The 15,752-nt window shown below is 46.4% G+C and overlaps 1 protein-coding gene across 3 annotated transcripts; it reads left to right on the forward strand.

The window, feature by feature from the left end:
* Positions 1-353: 353 nt before the first annotated feature.
* NOCT (nocturnin) lies at positions 354-15,013 on the forward strand. 3 transcript variants are annotated; one of them, XM_083520086.1, is made up of 3 exons: positions 354-1,033; positions 12,428-12,697; positions 13,636-15,013. In XM_083520086.1, the coding sequence occupies exons 1-3, from the start codon at positions 814-816 to the stop codon at positions 14,469-14,471; spliced, it is 1,326 nt and encodes a 441-aa protein (XP_083376212.1). In that variant the 5' UTR covers positions 354-813; the 3' UTR covers positions 14,472-15,013. The 3 variants fall into 3 exon arrangements, with proteins under 3 accessions (XP_083376212.1, XP_083376214.1, XP_083376213.1); XM_083520088.1 differs by lacking the exon at positions 354-1,033 and adding an exon at positions 1,151-1,213; XM_083520087.1 differs by lacking the exon at positions 354-1,033 and adding an exon at positions 9,106-9,600.
* The last annotated feature ends 739 nt before the right edge of the window (positions 15,014-15,752 follow it).

Below are 15,752 nucleotides of genomic sequence, written 5' to 3' on the forward strand. Positions count from 1 at the left end.
ACAGGGCTCTTCTTAGCCTAGTCTTGTAACCTGCTCTGACAAGCGCTGCCCCCCCCCCCCAGGAAAGCGGGGGAGCGAGGCGTGAAATAAACCAGGAGACAAGGGCGGGAGCATCGCTGCAAGAGGGGGGGACGACGACGAGGCCGCCCCTGCTCCAGCCGCAGCGACGCAGCTGACTCGGAGGCGGCTCCCGCCAACGCCCCCTGCCCCCGCTCGCGAAGTGACGTCCGTGGTGACGTCAGCAAAGAGAAACCGCTTGCTGGGAACCCTGGCGCGGCGGCGGAGGGAGGGAGCGATGCACAACTGGGGCATACCATGCAGTGCGCGGGGGGAGCTCGCACAGTCAACTCAGCCCAGCCTGGGCTCCAGAGTCCGTCTGCCCGCATTTCTTACACCGGCTTCCACCAGTGTCCATCTCGTCTCTTGAACTGAACACGGGAGGAAGAGCTACGCTTCTGCGGGCAGGAGGCTTGAGCTTCCCGCGCTCTCCCCCCCCCCTTTTGCGCTTTGGAGCTGCCCGTTGCGTCAGTGCCGGCTGAAGGCGTGAGCCTTGCCTTGTGCCGGCTTGAGCTCCCGTCTGCGGCAGTGAGCGGCGTCCGCGTGCTTGTGCTGAGGAGGCTGGTGTGAGCTGCCGCCCCGCTGGGATTCCCCTGCTGCTCCTCGTTCCCCGAGGGTGCGTGTGAGTGCTCGTGCGCGCCTGTTCCTCCGGCTCCGCGGCAGGTCCGCTTGAGCTTGTGACCTCATTCTCTCCAGGGGGCTCGTTTCCCCGGTTCTCCCGTTGTCCTCGCCCGGTTCCCCGAGGGCAGCGTTATTATGTATCAGAGCCCCGCTCGGTCCCTGTGCTCGGCCCTCTCCAACCTCTGCTGCGCGCCTTCCTCCGCCACCTCCTCGACGCTGCTGCTCCGGTCTCCGGCTCCAGTCAAGAGAGCCCTCTCCCCGCCTGCCATCCTTGCATCTTCCGCCGCCGTCACCGCCGCCCCTCACTACGGCTGCTCTGCGGCTGTAAGCTCGGGGGCTGCGAATTCCCAAGCAGGTGAGTGCCTGGAACCCTCGGGCGCCGAACGTTCCATGGATGGAACGCTGGGTTTCGGACGTTCTAATAAAGACGCGGGGTGGGGGCTGATCGGTCGAGAGGTGGTTGCTAAAGGGGTACAGGTAGTCTAACGAGTTCGTCTCCTGCGTAGTGTTCGTCTCCTTACCTCTAAGGTTCACGGTAAGTGCCATCATCATTTTTCTGTATCTTATCAATCCTTACAGTAGCCTTGTGAGGTAGGTCGCCGTTACGTTTTACCCATGGATAGCTTGAAGTGAGTTTTCCAAGCCAGATCTGTGGAGCCCACGGTCTACCTATGCTAAACTCTAGCATGGTTTCTTTAAATAAATAAATAAATAAGGATTATCCAGAGTACTTTTTGCTCTGCTTTTGTCTTGGTTGAAGGCTGGACACATGCTAGATACAAGGCTTCTGATTTATTTAAAAAATATATTATTAATAAGGAGCCAGCCATCAGCCTTATTTATTAAGTAAATGAACTCAAGACAGCCTTAAACTGGCAGCTGATTCATTAAAAGCTGCTTCTTCCAGAAAGTCAGTGAATGGGATCTTATGCCAGGCATACATTACATACCCTGTAGGGAGCACTCTGTTTTACCACCTTGTTGAGATAAGTTTTCGCATCCTTGATTAATTCTCCAAGTTACCTCTACTCTGAGAAAAGCATGTGCTGCTTGGGGATTTCAAGGAGTGCTTTTTGCATATTTCCCCTCTAACTATGCCAGAGTTCCTATTCCTAGACGTATTTGTGCCCAGGGAAAAGCAGTATGCCGTATCCTGCTCTTTATCTCCTTCCCCACAGAAAATATTTTTGTTTAATTTTCAAAACGACGCCAAGGAAATCTACGGTGCCATACCTGAGTGTAGGTGCACATTTGGGTTGTAAAAAGTAATGTGATGCTTCGGAGAACATTTTCAAGACGTGTTCCCCTCTGCTGTAGTTTGTCAGCTCATTTGTGCACAGTGTGTCACCCTTTCCATGTGCACAATGATTAATGGTTTTAAGGAACTGAAATTCGTGTCGACTTGAAAGCCGCTGCTCACTACGGGTTGTTAAAAGTATTTGCTAAAAATACAGAGATGGAACAGGATCAGAAAAGGTCGACCAAAATGTTTGAGGGGGTGGAGCAACTTCCCCTATGGTGAAAGTTTACAGCGCCTGTGGCTCTTCAGTTTAGAGATAAGGCGAGTAAGAAGAGGCATGATGAAGGTATATCAAATTACACATGAGGGGGTAGAGAAAGTGGACAGAGGAATTTTACTCTCTCATAGATAACACTAGAACATCCAATGCAGCTGAATGTTGGAAGATTCAGGACAGATAGCAGAAAGTACTTCTCATAGCACATAGTTAAACTATGAAACTCCTTCCCACAGGAGGCAATGATGGCCAGCCAGCTTGTATGAATTTTTTTTAAGGACTAGACAAATTCATGGAGGATAAAGCCATGTTCTACCTCCTCTTCCAGAGGCAGTGTGCTGGAAACCACAGAAGGGGAGAGTGCTGTTGCACTTAAATCCTGTTGCTGGACTTCCCATAGGCCAATGGCCTGATCCTGCAGGCTCTTCTCATGATCTTATGTGTCTTGGCATCATGTCCTGCTTATGAATTTCCTCCCTAGAGGTGTCTGGTTTTTCTACTAGATTTAAGATGGGCCTTTGGTTTGACCCAGCAGGACTGCTCTTAGGTTCTTATTGGCTTTCTTGGTATTTAAATTGAGGAGTGAGAGCAATTGCACTCTATAAATTACAATGTACCAAGACTGCTTGAAAATCTGCTTCACAACAAGTATCTGCCTTTCACTTACCTTACTACTGTTTCTTAGCTCATCAGCCTTTCAGATGGTCTACATGAAAGCTGACCAAGAAATAGTTTGTCTGACGATGTAATCTGCCTACAGGGACAGTCCAATGTACACTGGGATATCTTGGATGGGGCGAAGTGTAGGCAAGCACAGGAGATGCTCCTGTTTCCGTCCCCCCAGCTGTTGTTGGCCTACAATTCATCTAGCTCAGCATTCCCTATTTTGGACCAGCGGTGGAGCTTCATGCGGGGCGGAGAGCAGGCGGTGGCGGGACTGGGGTGCGTCCTGGGGGCGTGGCACACTGTAGTGGCATGGCTCATGTCCTGGGGGCGGGGTGCCCCACCCGTAGGGGTTTGGCACCCAGCATGGGCAGGGGGGCAGCCGCGATGGCACCCTGCTTTGATCTCGCTGCTGGGGGCAGTGCGCTCCCCCCGCACTCCTCTTCCTCTGCCAGTGTTTTGGACTACAGTTTCCATCAGCCCCAGTTGGTCAGGGATGATGGCATTTGGAGTTCAACAAAATCTGGAGGCCACCAGGTTGGGAAACCCTAGCCTTGTTACTTGAACTCTGAAAAATCTCATAACCATCAATGGAACCTTTTTAAAAGGCTTGCGATGCAGTCCTCTGCATGCGTGTCTGCACAGAAATAAGCCCCTATTAAGTTCATTGTGGATCAGGGTGTGGATCAGTCTCCATTTGCAATTCAGAAGATTCCCCCACCTTTTAGTGCTAACTAATGCCAGCTAAGCCAGTAACATTCAACCTAAGCAGAAAGATCTTGGGTCTTCTCTTTAACCTGCTTGGGTCTAGGTGTTGGTAAGCTTCTTAGGGTACCTCAATCATTCACTGAGAATGCATCTAATATAAGAAGATTATTGCTGAATTCAGCCAAAGGCCCATCTGATCCTGTATGCTGGTTCTAGCATTGGCCAGCCGGATGCCAGTGGGAAGCTTTCAAGTAGGACTCAAGGGCAACAGCATTCTTTCAACTTGTGATCCTCAGAAAGTTGTGTTCTGTGTACAGAAAGCCCGCAACTTATGGAGGGATTACATTCCAGGGATCACACCTGCTGCCAGAATCGCGTATAGTTGAAACCCATTGGGTTCAATGGCGGGTGGGATTGCCAGAGTCATTTCCCCCAGAATCCTGCTCCCTTTCTGTTTTTATTTTTCCTTTGCCACACAAATGAAGGTGAATGCACAAAAGTTAAGTGGGTGTCGGTTGTGGGCTTGCTGTACCTCCATCAAGAAGTTACTCAGGGTCACCCTCAAGAATTTAGGGACCCTTTTGGCAGAGAGCATAACATCTGCTTGTGTGATGCCACTTCAGTCCATTGCTGAAATGTTAAATGGACCTACTTTTTGGCCACTAACATTCTCAGAAAAAGATGCTTAAAACAGGAGTGCCCTGAATCCATGTGTGCAGTTTTTCATCATTTTTATGGAAGTCTGCCTCTTTTGTAACATAGGTTTGGAAAGTTTCTTAGTTGTCGTCCCCTCACCCCCGAAGTTGAGTCATACTTGAGAAAACCTAGCTATTTGGAGCTAAGGCTTCTTGTCATTTTCTCACCCACATTGCTGGCAAGGGAGAAGGTTTTTCCCCCTGATGAATTTGCCACCTTTTCTCACAAACGATGTAAAAGAAAAGGGTTGAAAAATCTGCATTAAAGCTGCAATCATAGTGCCATTTATGTAACTGCAGAGGAGTCTTGCCTATATCCATTTGAACTACCTTAGTTTGAGAACTGTGGATCAGCCTATGCTTCTTATCTGCCTTCCTTATTTCCCTCTGTTATAAATCACTAGATCACTATGACCACGGCCATATCTCAGTGATAAGGTACATGCTCTGCAAGCAGAAGATCACAGGTTCAGTCTTTAGCATACCAAGTTTTAAAAGTATCTGGTAGTGGCGAGAAAGGTGGTCTGCCTGAGATGCTGTGGTCTCTGTAGACAATGCTGGAATCAATGGTCCAATTGAGTAGCCTGACCTGGTACGAGAGGATGTTGTCTGGTCCTCGGACTAACCGAGAGGTGTTTTAGAGATACGTCAATATCCTAACATTTCCCTACATTTATTATCTTCACTCTCAAAACCCATGAAGCCCTTTGAAATCTGCAGAGGTCTTGTGATTTGGTTTCGTGGAACATGAGTTGCTCATTGTGAAAGCATGTGAGGGGGAGAGGATGAGACAAAAGTGCAATACAGCATTTCAATTTCAGACGGGAAGCAATGGATTTGCTTTTCGTTTCTTAAAAAAACACACAGAGTGGTATGTGACGAAAATGCACTTGGAACAGACTCACTGAAATCAGTTAGCCATGATGAACTCACGTCCATTTTTTAATTGGGTCTGCTCTTTAGTATGACTTAGGCTCCATCTTCTGCACTATCCATTTAAAGCAGTATTAAAGCAGGTTAAGCAGTCTTTGCTCCCTGCAAAGAATTCTGGGTACTGTAGTTTGTTAAGGGTGCCGAGAGGTGTTAGGAGGCGCCTGTTCCCTTCCCAGAGCTACAATCTGTGTAGTGGTTCAACGGATTCTACCCGTGCCATGCTGCGGATGTAAACAAGGCTGTTGGAGATCAAGTAGCTCATTCACCAGCTTTCCCCCAAAAAAGGGAGACTGAAGGCTAGGAATGCTCTTGGGTTTAGGATACTGCATCCAGCCAAATTGTTGTATGGCTGGGAGCCAATTGGGCCCAGTAAGATCCACAAAACAGAGAAAGTCCTGATTGGTTCCAGGGTTTTAGATCAGGAATAGACAAACTCGGCCCACCAGATGTTTTTGGGACTACAATTCCCATCATCCCTGACCACTGGTACTGTTAGCTAGGGATGGTGGGAGTTGTAGTCCCAAAACATCTGGAGGGCCGAGTTTGCCTATGCCTGTTTTAGAGAATCTCCTTATGGTCCAATGTTCATTAGGAGTGCAAGCCCATCCTTGGGACATTCTGTCACCCCCTGGCAATCCATGATGCTTAGGACAAGCATGTTCAGGTTTAGAGTTGCACCCTTATCTGGAAATGCTGTTGAACTGATTGCAACTTGAGGTTTGTGTGTGTGTTTATACACATAGCATATTATAGGTATGACTTAGGTTGCCAGCCTAGGCCCACTTACTAGGGGAAGAGCCCCATTGAGCTCAGCTGTATTTACTTACGAGCAAGCATGCTTTTAGGATTGCAGTGTTAAACACAATAAAAAAAAATCCTTCCTGTAGCACCTTAAAGACCAACTAAGTTAGTTCTTGGTATAAGCTTTCGTGTGCATGCACACTTCTTCAGATACACAGATACACTGTGTTAAACACAGTGTGTCAAGTGGCTCTAACGGCTGCCGGTGGGGGTGCAGGACTGCTGCGTCAATCTCTCGATATTGGCATTCTGCGTGGAATCTACTGTCGTTACATCAGCATTATTGATTGACTTGCTGTAGCTGACATAGCCATGATTACACAACTTGTCTGGCCAATTCTTTTGCCTCAAGGTTAGATAGAAGTAGCTCGGTTGTGGACTTTTCATTTCCTAGGTTCCTCTCTAGAGCCTTGCTCCTAACTGTGGCTACCCAGATCTCAAGTTGTAACAAAGCAAGCGGTAATAATCATGTCAAAACGAAGAGCAGATAGCAAGCTATGTGGAATCTACTCCTATCAGGGCAACTTGCATGTTCTTAGGAAGATTGCTGTGCTTTGCTTACTTAGGAAAACTGCTGCTGCTGCAGCAGCAGCCGTGCTGTGTTGCATTGCAGCAGCATTTCCCAAGCAGTTTATTTCCAGGGGAGAAGCCATGTTAGCCACCTTAAAGGCTGGCAAGCTTTTGTGGACTTCAGTCCAATTCGCCACCAGATGCACAAACTGTTTCCCTACATTACAGGTATATACTTTGGGGAGGAGGGAGATACAAACATCAATGTCAAGAGAGAAACGAAATGCACAAAAGTACAGGTGGCGATAATTTTTTAATTAATGGTGATTTGCAGTACAGTGGTTAACTCAAGCACCTCTGGCATTGGTTAGCTAATTTGCACACACAATTTCCTACAAATCCTTTGCCCCAGTCCGGTCTACAAGTGATTCCACAGACCCTTTTGAAGTAGTAATTAAGCAGTTAGACACTGGAGTCTTCCTTTAAAGTTCGTTTGCCCCAGGAAGGCAACTCATAGGTCGCATGCAGATTGTCCTAGGAAGTTGAAACGCCCCTCCCCCCCCCACACCTGGTTTTTGAATATTGCCATTTCTTGTCGGATTTGTGTCCATTTGTACGATTGAGCTGAGCACCATGATTTGCAGAAAACGGATTGGATTCTGGTTGCGGGTTGTGCGGCTACACCAAATGGGAGAAAAACACCCCCAAGATATTGCAGCAACTCAGGGTGATTCAGCATGATTCTGTTACCTGCAGTTACAAAAGCAAAATCTTGGTCTGAGGAGGAGAGGAATGACAGTTGTGCTACTGTGTGCAATCCTGTGTATGTTGTTGCTCCAAAGATCCTCTCTGGGCTGTTGCTGCCAGAAAATGTGCATATTAACTACGGACTCTGCACGAAGGGGAGGAGGCAGGCAAAAGATGATGAGGGAGAAGCACAGATGAAAATGTCCAGGCAACATGCACAGGATGTTTCAGAACTACAGGATTGGTTGTTGTTTTTTTCTGTGGTCATTTGCTTTGCAATGTACTTTGGGAACAACCTATTGCAGGCACCCAGGGAAGTAAGCAGTTTATACCTTTCAGGATTACTTCAGCGATGCAAACAAGCTGGGATAGTATTATGCACATACTGCCTCTTTACTGATTGAATATTTTATATACTGCCTGCCTTGAAAGCTTCTCCAGGCAGCATTGCAGTAGCAGTATAAACTGCAGTATAAAACATTACAGCACAAATGCAATAAAATTAAAATCCAAGTGCAATCAGTAGACCAAATAAATCAGAACTTGTAACGACTGGCATTGGGAACCAACAAGGCCAAGTTAGATAAAGAGGCCCTAACTGGAGTTAATACCTGCTGTATGGAATGCTATGTATAGTCTTGGCTTCTGTTGTTGTTGTTGTTGTTTAGTCGTTTAGTCGTGTCCGACTCTTCGTGACCCCATGGACCAGAGCACGCCAGGCACTCCTGTCTTCCACTGCCTCCCGCAGTTTGGTCAAACTCATGCTGGTAGCTTCGAGAACACTATCCAACCATCTCGTCCTCTGTTGTCACCTTCTCCTTGTGCCCTCCATCTTTCCCAACATCAGGGTCTTTTCCAAGGAGTCTTCTCTTTTCATGAGTCAAAGTATTGGAGCCTCAGCTTCGCGATCTGCCCTTCCAGTGAGCACTCAGGGCTGATTTCCTTCAGAATGGACAGTCTTGGCTTCTAGGGAACCCCAATAGGTCCTCAAAGTTCCTTCATTACTTTCCCTGATCAGAAAAAAGCAGCCCGCCATTTAGGTCACTAGTCTTCAGCTCTTGAGTTGGGACCCACAAGGGGCTTCTCCACTTTCCCAGAGTGGATCACTGCTAAGTTTTGGGTCATTTTGTGGCGGGTGTATAAAAAGTAGAAGTGAAGGAGCTTTGTAACTTTGGGGAAGGACTGGTAGCTCAGCGGTGGACTATCTGCTTTGCGTGCAGAAGGTTCTGGGTTCAGTCTCTTGCATCTGCAGGTAGGACTTCTGCCAGTCAGTGCAGGTAATACTGAGGTAGATGGACCAATGATCTGACTGAAAGGCAGCTTCCTGTGTAGGACTGGAAGGAAGGAAGATGGAGAAATGCAGAGGAGAAAGAAGGAAACACACACACAGCGCGCGCGCGCGCACACACACACACACACACACACTCACTCTCTGCCAAAGTAGGGCAAAGCTGGGGCAAAAGTGCCATCTCATATTTAAAGAGTTGAGGACATTAAAATGCTGGGACTCTGTACCCACTTTCCTGGGGCCCCTTGAACTGAGTGGGGCTTGCTTGTGAGTAGAAGTGTCTGGAGTTGTGCTGTGACCCAGCAATTCCGTCTCCAGAGTGCACATTCCAAGCCTAGGTGTGTTGCTAAAGTTTTAACATGTTCTCATTAGTCTATAAATCACCATCTCATGCAAGAGCCAGTGAACTTTCTGGAATTTAGTTGAAAGGGCAATAATGATAGAAAATCTGCTTACTCACTAAAGGCATGCTAGAAAGTGGTTGCGTAAGGGAACTGCTAAGGCGTTAACGGGCAGGAGTGCTTGTCTTGTTATATAAATCAGGGGGATCTCAGTTGCACGGTGCAAAGAGCAAGCAGGAGGCTGTGCATTTCCTGTCAAGGAGGCCAGTGTGAAGTGCAGCCTGTGTGTTTTTTTCTCTTCACAGGCGACACTGTTCAATCTCCTGGTGGATTATTGAGTGGGCGTGGGAACGAAAATAGCGTTCCCCCCCAAAAAAAAACCCAACCACTTTGCATTGACACAAGAGCTTCATGCAGCTAAGCTACCACGGGGTAGCCTCCTTTGGTCTCGTGACCAGCGCTTCAGCATGCAGCGGCGTTGACTTGCCGTGCAAGAGCAGATTTTCAAAATCTCGTCTTTTCTAGAATTGCTAGGGGTTAATTGTGACAATGGAAGTTCCATCGGACGCAATTTTGTGAGGGGCCACTAGGTGTCGCCAGAGGGCAAGGTTAACAGAAAGAGAGACTGCTCACATGACGTCGAAGGCTGGCTGTTCTGTGCGAGATTCACCATTAGAGTTGTTTATTCCGCACGTTGATGCATTCTTCCGGCTTTTCAGGTGTGTATGCAAGATTAACGGCCTCGTTCAGTATTGTGTTTTCATTAGAGATGTATTGCAAAGCCTAGTGCTTGAGACTAACAGAACTCTAGAAACCCTCGAAGTGTTTACGAGTTTGTGTGGATGTTCGTTTGCATTTCTACTGCACATAGTTTTAACCTTTGTCTAGCAACTGTTGGGACAGGAATAGAGTAACAAAGGAGACCTGCCTGGTCATGTCTTTGGAAATATGGTTATAAATCGGCAGCGAGATTTGCCGATTCGAACCCTATTCGAAGGGTGCTGTGATTGCGATTTGAGGCCCCTATGACTTAGCGTGATTTTAATTCAAGGCTGTGCTGTTAATATGCAAGAAGAAAATTCCAAAATTGCTTGCATTTTTTGATATTATGGGGGGAAGTCAAGCAGCAACCCTGTGCTCACTTACCAGGGAGTAAGTCCCATAGAACTCAGCAGAGCAATCTTACACTTATTCTCAGAATTGAAATGATGTTGCTGAGAAATCAAGTAAACGAAACTAACTTGTTTTCAGATAACAAATTTAAAATGCAATGCTAGTATGCAACGTTAGTATGCTGTAGTGCTTTTTGTGCAGTAACTGCGATCGCTGGGTTCACACTTCCGGCCCCCCTTAACTAAACTTGTCTTTGAAAGTCAGAGCTCTTAACCTTCCTGCACAGCCTTAATTGGTAAAAAAACGTCCTGTTAGGCAAATTTCTTTTCTTCCAGAGGCATCCTTTCCTCTTTCCCTCCCCCTCCCCTTATCCTTAGTGGGTAACAATGAACGGCAGTAGTAGTCACAGCTTTTGTCTCTCTGTTTGCGAAATATCAGTGATGCAGCAATGGTCAGCACAGGACATTCGTGACCGATTTGGCCTTCCTGTGGTGGGAAGTCAAGTCAGGCATTGCAAAACCTGGCAAGCACGGGCGATTACGTAAGGAACCAGACAGTTTGCTAAGAAGTGCCTGCTCTTCTGTGTTTGTTTTGCCACACTTTGGGGTCGATTGCTATTTCTAGCATAAGTAGTTGCATTATGCAGTCTGGAAGAAAATACCCAGCAATGCAATAAAGTCATTTTTGGATTTGAGTAAAAAGAACACAGAGGGAGAGAGAGAGAGGGAAACTAGCAGTTTCTTGTGACTTGGGCAGATTGTGAGATATAAAGCTTAAAACCCCTAAAATTGTGAGCTGAGGTTTACAATTTTTAAGAGGGGGAACTGCACACATCTAGCTTGGTGAGGGGAGTGGGGCACTCCTTTATCTGTTCTTGACCTTGTTGTAAAGTTAATACGCTCTTCGTGGCTTTTTAACAATGAGATTTACCCTTGAGGGAAGCATTAAGAATTATCTACTCAAGTTACTCTGGAAAACGAAGGCATGCCAGGACTGGGAGAAAATATATCTTACATGAAAGGTTTCCATGTCTGTAGCTAGTGTCTTAATAACTGCTAGACGGTGTATATGCAGGCCCTTGCAAGTAGAAAATGGTATTCGTTATTTATTATTTTGCCCCTTATATGCTGACCCAAGGAGTTGCTTTCTAAAACCCTTGTTTGTTCCAGGAAGCAGCCGTTTCCCAGTGGAGTGGGTTCAGTGATTACTGAGTGACTCCAACATATTAGTGACTCATAAAAGTGGCCCTTTTTGAGTTGGCAGCAAGGAAGATTAGGAGGAAGGAATAGGAGAAAATAGCCGTGAACTGTATGTGGGATTGATAAGTCTAAATCTGAAATACACTTGGTGTGGTGGCGGAAGCTCTCTGGTTACAGTATCACTAGAAATTGAGCCTTCTGTTTGATTTAGTGGATGCCTTGCTTTATATTTTGCATTTGAAATTGTTTCTGTTTCTGCGCTTTTGTTATGGCCTTCGGCTAGCACAATAAACTTACAGAACTGAACTTAATATCTGCCTCTGCCGCTCTGCAACACCTATTCTGGGTTTCTTTGTTCTGGGGTGCCTTAAAAACCCCAGGACCTCGCATCTCTAGTTATGTAAAAGAGTGAGAAGCCTTTTGAATCAACCCAACGGGATTAACGTTATGCTTATATAGAAGCTTGCCTGAATTTTATATCCGTTTGATGTGTTAAACTTTGAACTACATAGTAACCACAGAAATAACTTGGGGTGTAAAAGTAGAAGCAGTTTCAGAGCTACACATAATTGGGCTTCAGAAACCTTGAACAAAGCAAACTTTTTTTGGGGGGGGAAGCATCCCTAGGTAGTCACAAAAGCCCTGTTCAGTTGCTCCCCACCCCAAATAATAATTTTATTATTTATACCCTGTCCATCCGGCTCGGTTGCCCGTTGTAGGAGATAGGGAACTGGGATGAGCCCCTTGGCTCTGGCCCTCTTGCATGCCCCCTTGTCATTCCTGGGGGGGGACACAACCACCCCATTTGGGGGGCTGTCTGCAGCAGCGGGGGTGGAGTCAGGGTTCTCAATCATCTACAGGAGAAGAGAGGGGCTGTGCCAATGGATTTGTCCTTGCTCTCACCATTGCATGATGGGAACTGTGGGGCAAGGGGAGCAGCTGGGCCAATAATTTTCTGCCTGTTTTATCCTTTCAACAACACTTGAGATGTAGATTAATCTAAAAGGTTGGGACAGGTCCAAGGCCACCCAGTGAGCTTCATGGTGGCATGGAGATATGAATGTCCTGGTCCTGGTCTTGTACTGGTTCTTGGGTCACATATATTGCATTATGGAAGGAAGTGCAGTGGTGAATTCATTTGCTTTGATTTATGTGCAGAAAACCTTGCTGTGTCTTAGCTAATCAGGGATGGGCGTTTACTGATGAATTTGCCTCTTCTTTGCTTCGTTTTCAGTTTATTCCATGGGCAACAGTACCAGCAGGCTATATAGTGCTCTTGCCAAGACTCTGAGTACTGGTGCTGTCTCCAAACACCAGGAATACTTGGAACAAACGGATCCTGACTTCTTGGATCCCATTGATCCCAAGGATCTGCTTGAAGAATGCCAGATGGTTCTTCAGAAACGTCCTGCCCGGTTCCAGAGGGACTTTGTGAACCTGAGGACCAGCTTTTCCAGAAGCCACCGACCTATTAGGGTCATGCAGTGGAACATCCTTGCACAAGGTATAAACCCTGATTCTTGAGTCACTGTAGAGTCCAAATGTGGTTGTGGCTGGGAAAATACAGGCAGAATACAGTTGATCACTGTCCTAGAGTATAATGGGCAAAAGTCAAGGTGATCCATGCAGAGAAAACATGGAAAATCTGGTGTATTGACCTTGGACTGTTGCATCCAAACAGCTTCAGCTTATATAATATTTTTGAGACTTGGAAAAACTATTGGCAGTGTTTGCTGAGGAAGGGTTCAAAAGGGCAGGGTTTCTATCTCTATACATAATCATGGGGAGAACTGGGGGCATCAAAAGTAGCTCTGTGAAATGAGCAGCACGTAAGTTTGCTTACCTTGCATCATTTGCAAGCTACAGAACTCTGGTCGATTTTATTTTTTTTAAATACAGTGGTACCTCGGGTTACATACACTTCAGATTACAGTCTCTGCTAACCCAGAAATAGTATCTCAGGTTAAGAACTTTGCTTCAGGATGAGAACAGAAATTGTGCGGCGGCAGTGGGAGACCCCATTAGTTAAAGTGGTGCTTCAGGTTAAGAACAGTTTCAGGTTAAGAATGGACCTCTGGAACGAATTAAGTACATAACCAGAGGTACCACTGTAAGTATGTGGTAGACACAGCCTTGGGTATATATATATTTGATCTGTTTTTGTAAGGTCCCTTGAATGATTTCGTGGCAGAAAGAATACAGGAGGTTGAAAACCTTTAGGAGTACTGGGTATTTTAGAAGCTTGAGGTGCTCTTTAGACACACGTCTCATCACCATGCTTAAACTGCTTCTAGTCTCTTAGCTGGCTAGTAAAAAATAATTTCCAACTTTTGTGGGCTTATATTGCAACGCTTTTCTAACTAATGGAATAGGCTACTTGTTTCCCCATAAGTGTGTTTTGGAAGGGAAAATAATGCTGTGGGTTTATTGTTTTCCTTCCAGCTCTTGGAGAAGGCAAGGACAGCTTTATTCAGTGCCCGATGGAAGCCCTGAGGTGGGAAGAAAGGAAATGCCTCATTCTAGAAGAGATCCTGGCATATCAGCCAGACATCTTGTGCCTACAGGAAGTGGACCACTACTTTGACACCTTCCAGCCTCTGCTCAGCCGGCTGGGCTACCAATGTACTTTCTTCCCTAAACCGTGGTCTCCATGTTTAGACGTGGAATGTAACAATGGGCCAGACGGCTGTGCCTTATTCTTCCTCAAGGACAGGTTCACTCTCGTCAACAGCACCAACATCAGGCTGACCGCCATGAAGCTGAAAACCAACCAAGTCGCCATTGCTCAGACTCTGAAATGTAACGAAACCGGCAAACTGTTCTGCACTGCTGTTACTCACCTGAAAGCTCGCAACGGCTGGGAGAGATTTAGGTCTGCACAAGGGGCCGATCTTCTGGAGAACCTGAAGAAGATCACCCGGGAGGCAGAGGTCCCTCTCATCGTCTGTGGCGATTTCAACGCGGAGCCCACCGAAGAGGTGTACAAGGAATTCTCAAATTCTAGCCTGAACCTAAACAGCGCTTACAAGCTGCTGAGTGCAGACGGACTGTCAGAACCTCCCTATACGACGTGGAAGATCCGACCCTCTGGAGAGTGCAGGCACACCCTCGATTACATCTGGTACTCCCAACATGCCTTAAACGTGAATGCTGCTCTCAGTCTCCTGACTGAGGAGCAAATTGGACCCAACAGGCTACCGTCTTTCACTTACCCCTCAGACCACCTGTCTTTAGTATGTGACTTCACATTTAATGAAGATCCCGACAGGCTTTTATAGATAGGTGCAAGTAGCTGGATGTGTGGGTGTGTGGTTGTTTTTTATATTTAAAAAGATGTACTGTGTTTATGCAGTGGCCTTTTAAAATGGGCTTCTGAAGACTTCAGGGGGGTGGTTATTTATGAACAGAGAACTAATGGTTTTATTTTCAACTCTCTTGTCGAAAGACACTTTTGTCATTAAACACCTTGCTGTGATATTAGAAGAAAAAACAAACCAACCAACAAAAAACATGGCTACTTAAATTTGAGGCATGCTTTATGTTTTCACCGTCCCCTGGTTTGGAGGACTGATTCTGTAACACATTCAGATCTTTATTTGAAGACCTTTTGCTAGAGCAGTTGCCCTCAGTGTAGCATGGTTATTCTGTATTTGAATGAAGTGGGCCAAAAGGGTATCACACACGATAGGGTGTTTTTTCAATATTGCAATTAAAGATGTGCTGAATGACCAAACTTTGGTAGTGTAGGACCCGTTACATTTTGAACATGTAAAGGACTTTAGCACTGGTGTTAGCTAATTAAAATATTCCTGAACTTGCACTGGATTATGTCTCATTCCTGAGTAAATTGAGGCAAGACTGGTCAACCTTAGAAGCGCTATTGAGCTTGCAACCTTTGCTGTGTTGAAGCTGCCCTATTCAGGGGAGAACATGCCAATTCCCTCTCTGCTTCACAGCGAAGTTGCTTGGGAAGAAGTTTCTTTGCAGAACATTATGGACAGCAAGAATTCCCTAGGCTACCACAGTCCCAACCTGAATTGAGAGACCTCCATCTGCTTTTAGTCCCCATGTCTTGTTGAACTCAGGAGAATCTGCCTTCAACTTAATATGCCTAGGAATGTGCTGTCAACCCACAATCACCAAAGCTGACAAAGCCACAATAGCAACTGTAAACCTTAATCCATGAAGCTCTTATGGGAGGGAATGTGAACAGGGACAAAGCTGTTTCCTCTTAATGCCAGGCTACCAAGTGGGAAGGCAGCCCTCAAAAGTAGGTAGGAAATGAGATGTCCTCTCTTCTCCATGCATGAAGGACTGTAGCTCATCTGTCCAACCCAAGGTCTTTTCCCACCCATGTTCAATGCCAGGTTCCACTTTTCCCCCCTTTCAGGTGCCTGTCTCTTACTTTCCCCTCATTCTCTTGAACAACTTCCTTTTCGTACTCCATCTGTGACCCGAGTAACTTTGTCAACGTTGCATAGCAACCCTTCGAATTAGTGCAGGAGTCGGAATGGCGACCAGAGGCCCTGTGACACAGGTGGGCAGTTGAGCCAATTACA

The sequence above is a fragment of the Podarcis liolepis genome (assembly GCF_965112155.1).
Source record: "Podarcis liolepis genome assembly, chromosome: 9".
NCBI lineage: Eukaryota > Metazoa > Chordata > Lepidosauria > Squamata > Lacertidae > Podarcis > Podarcis liolepis.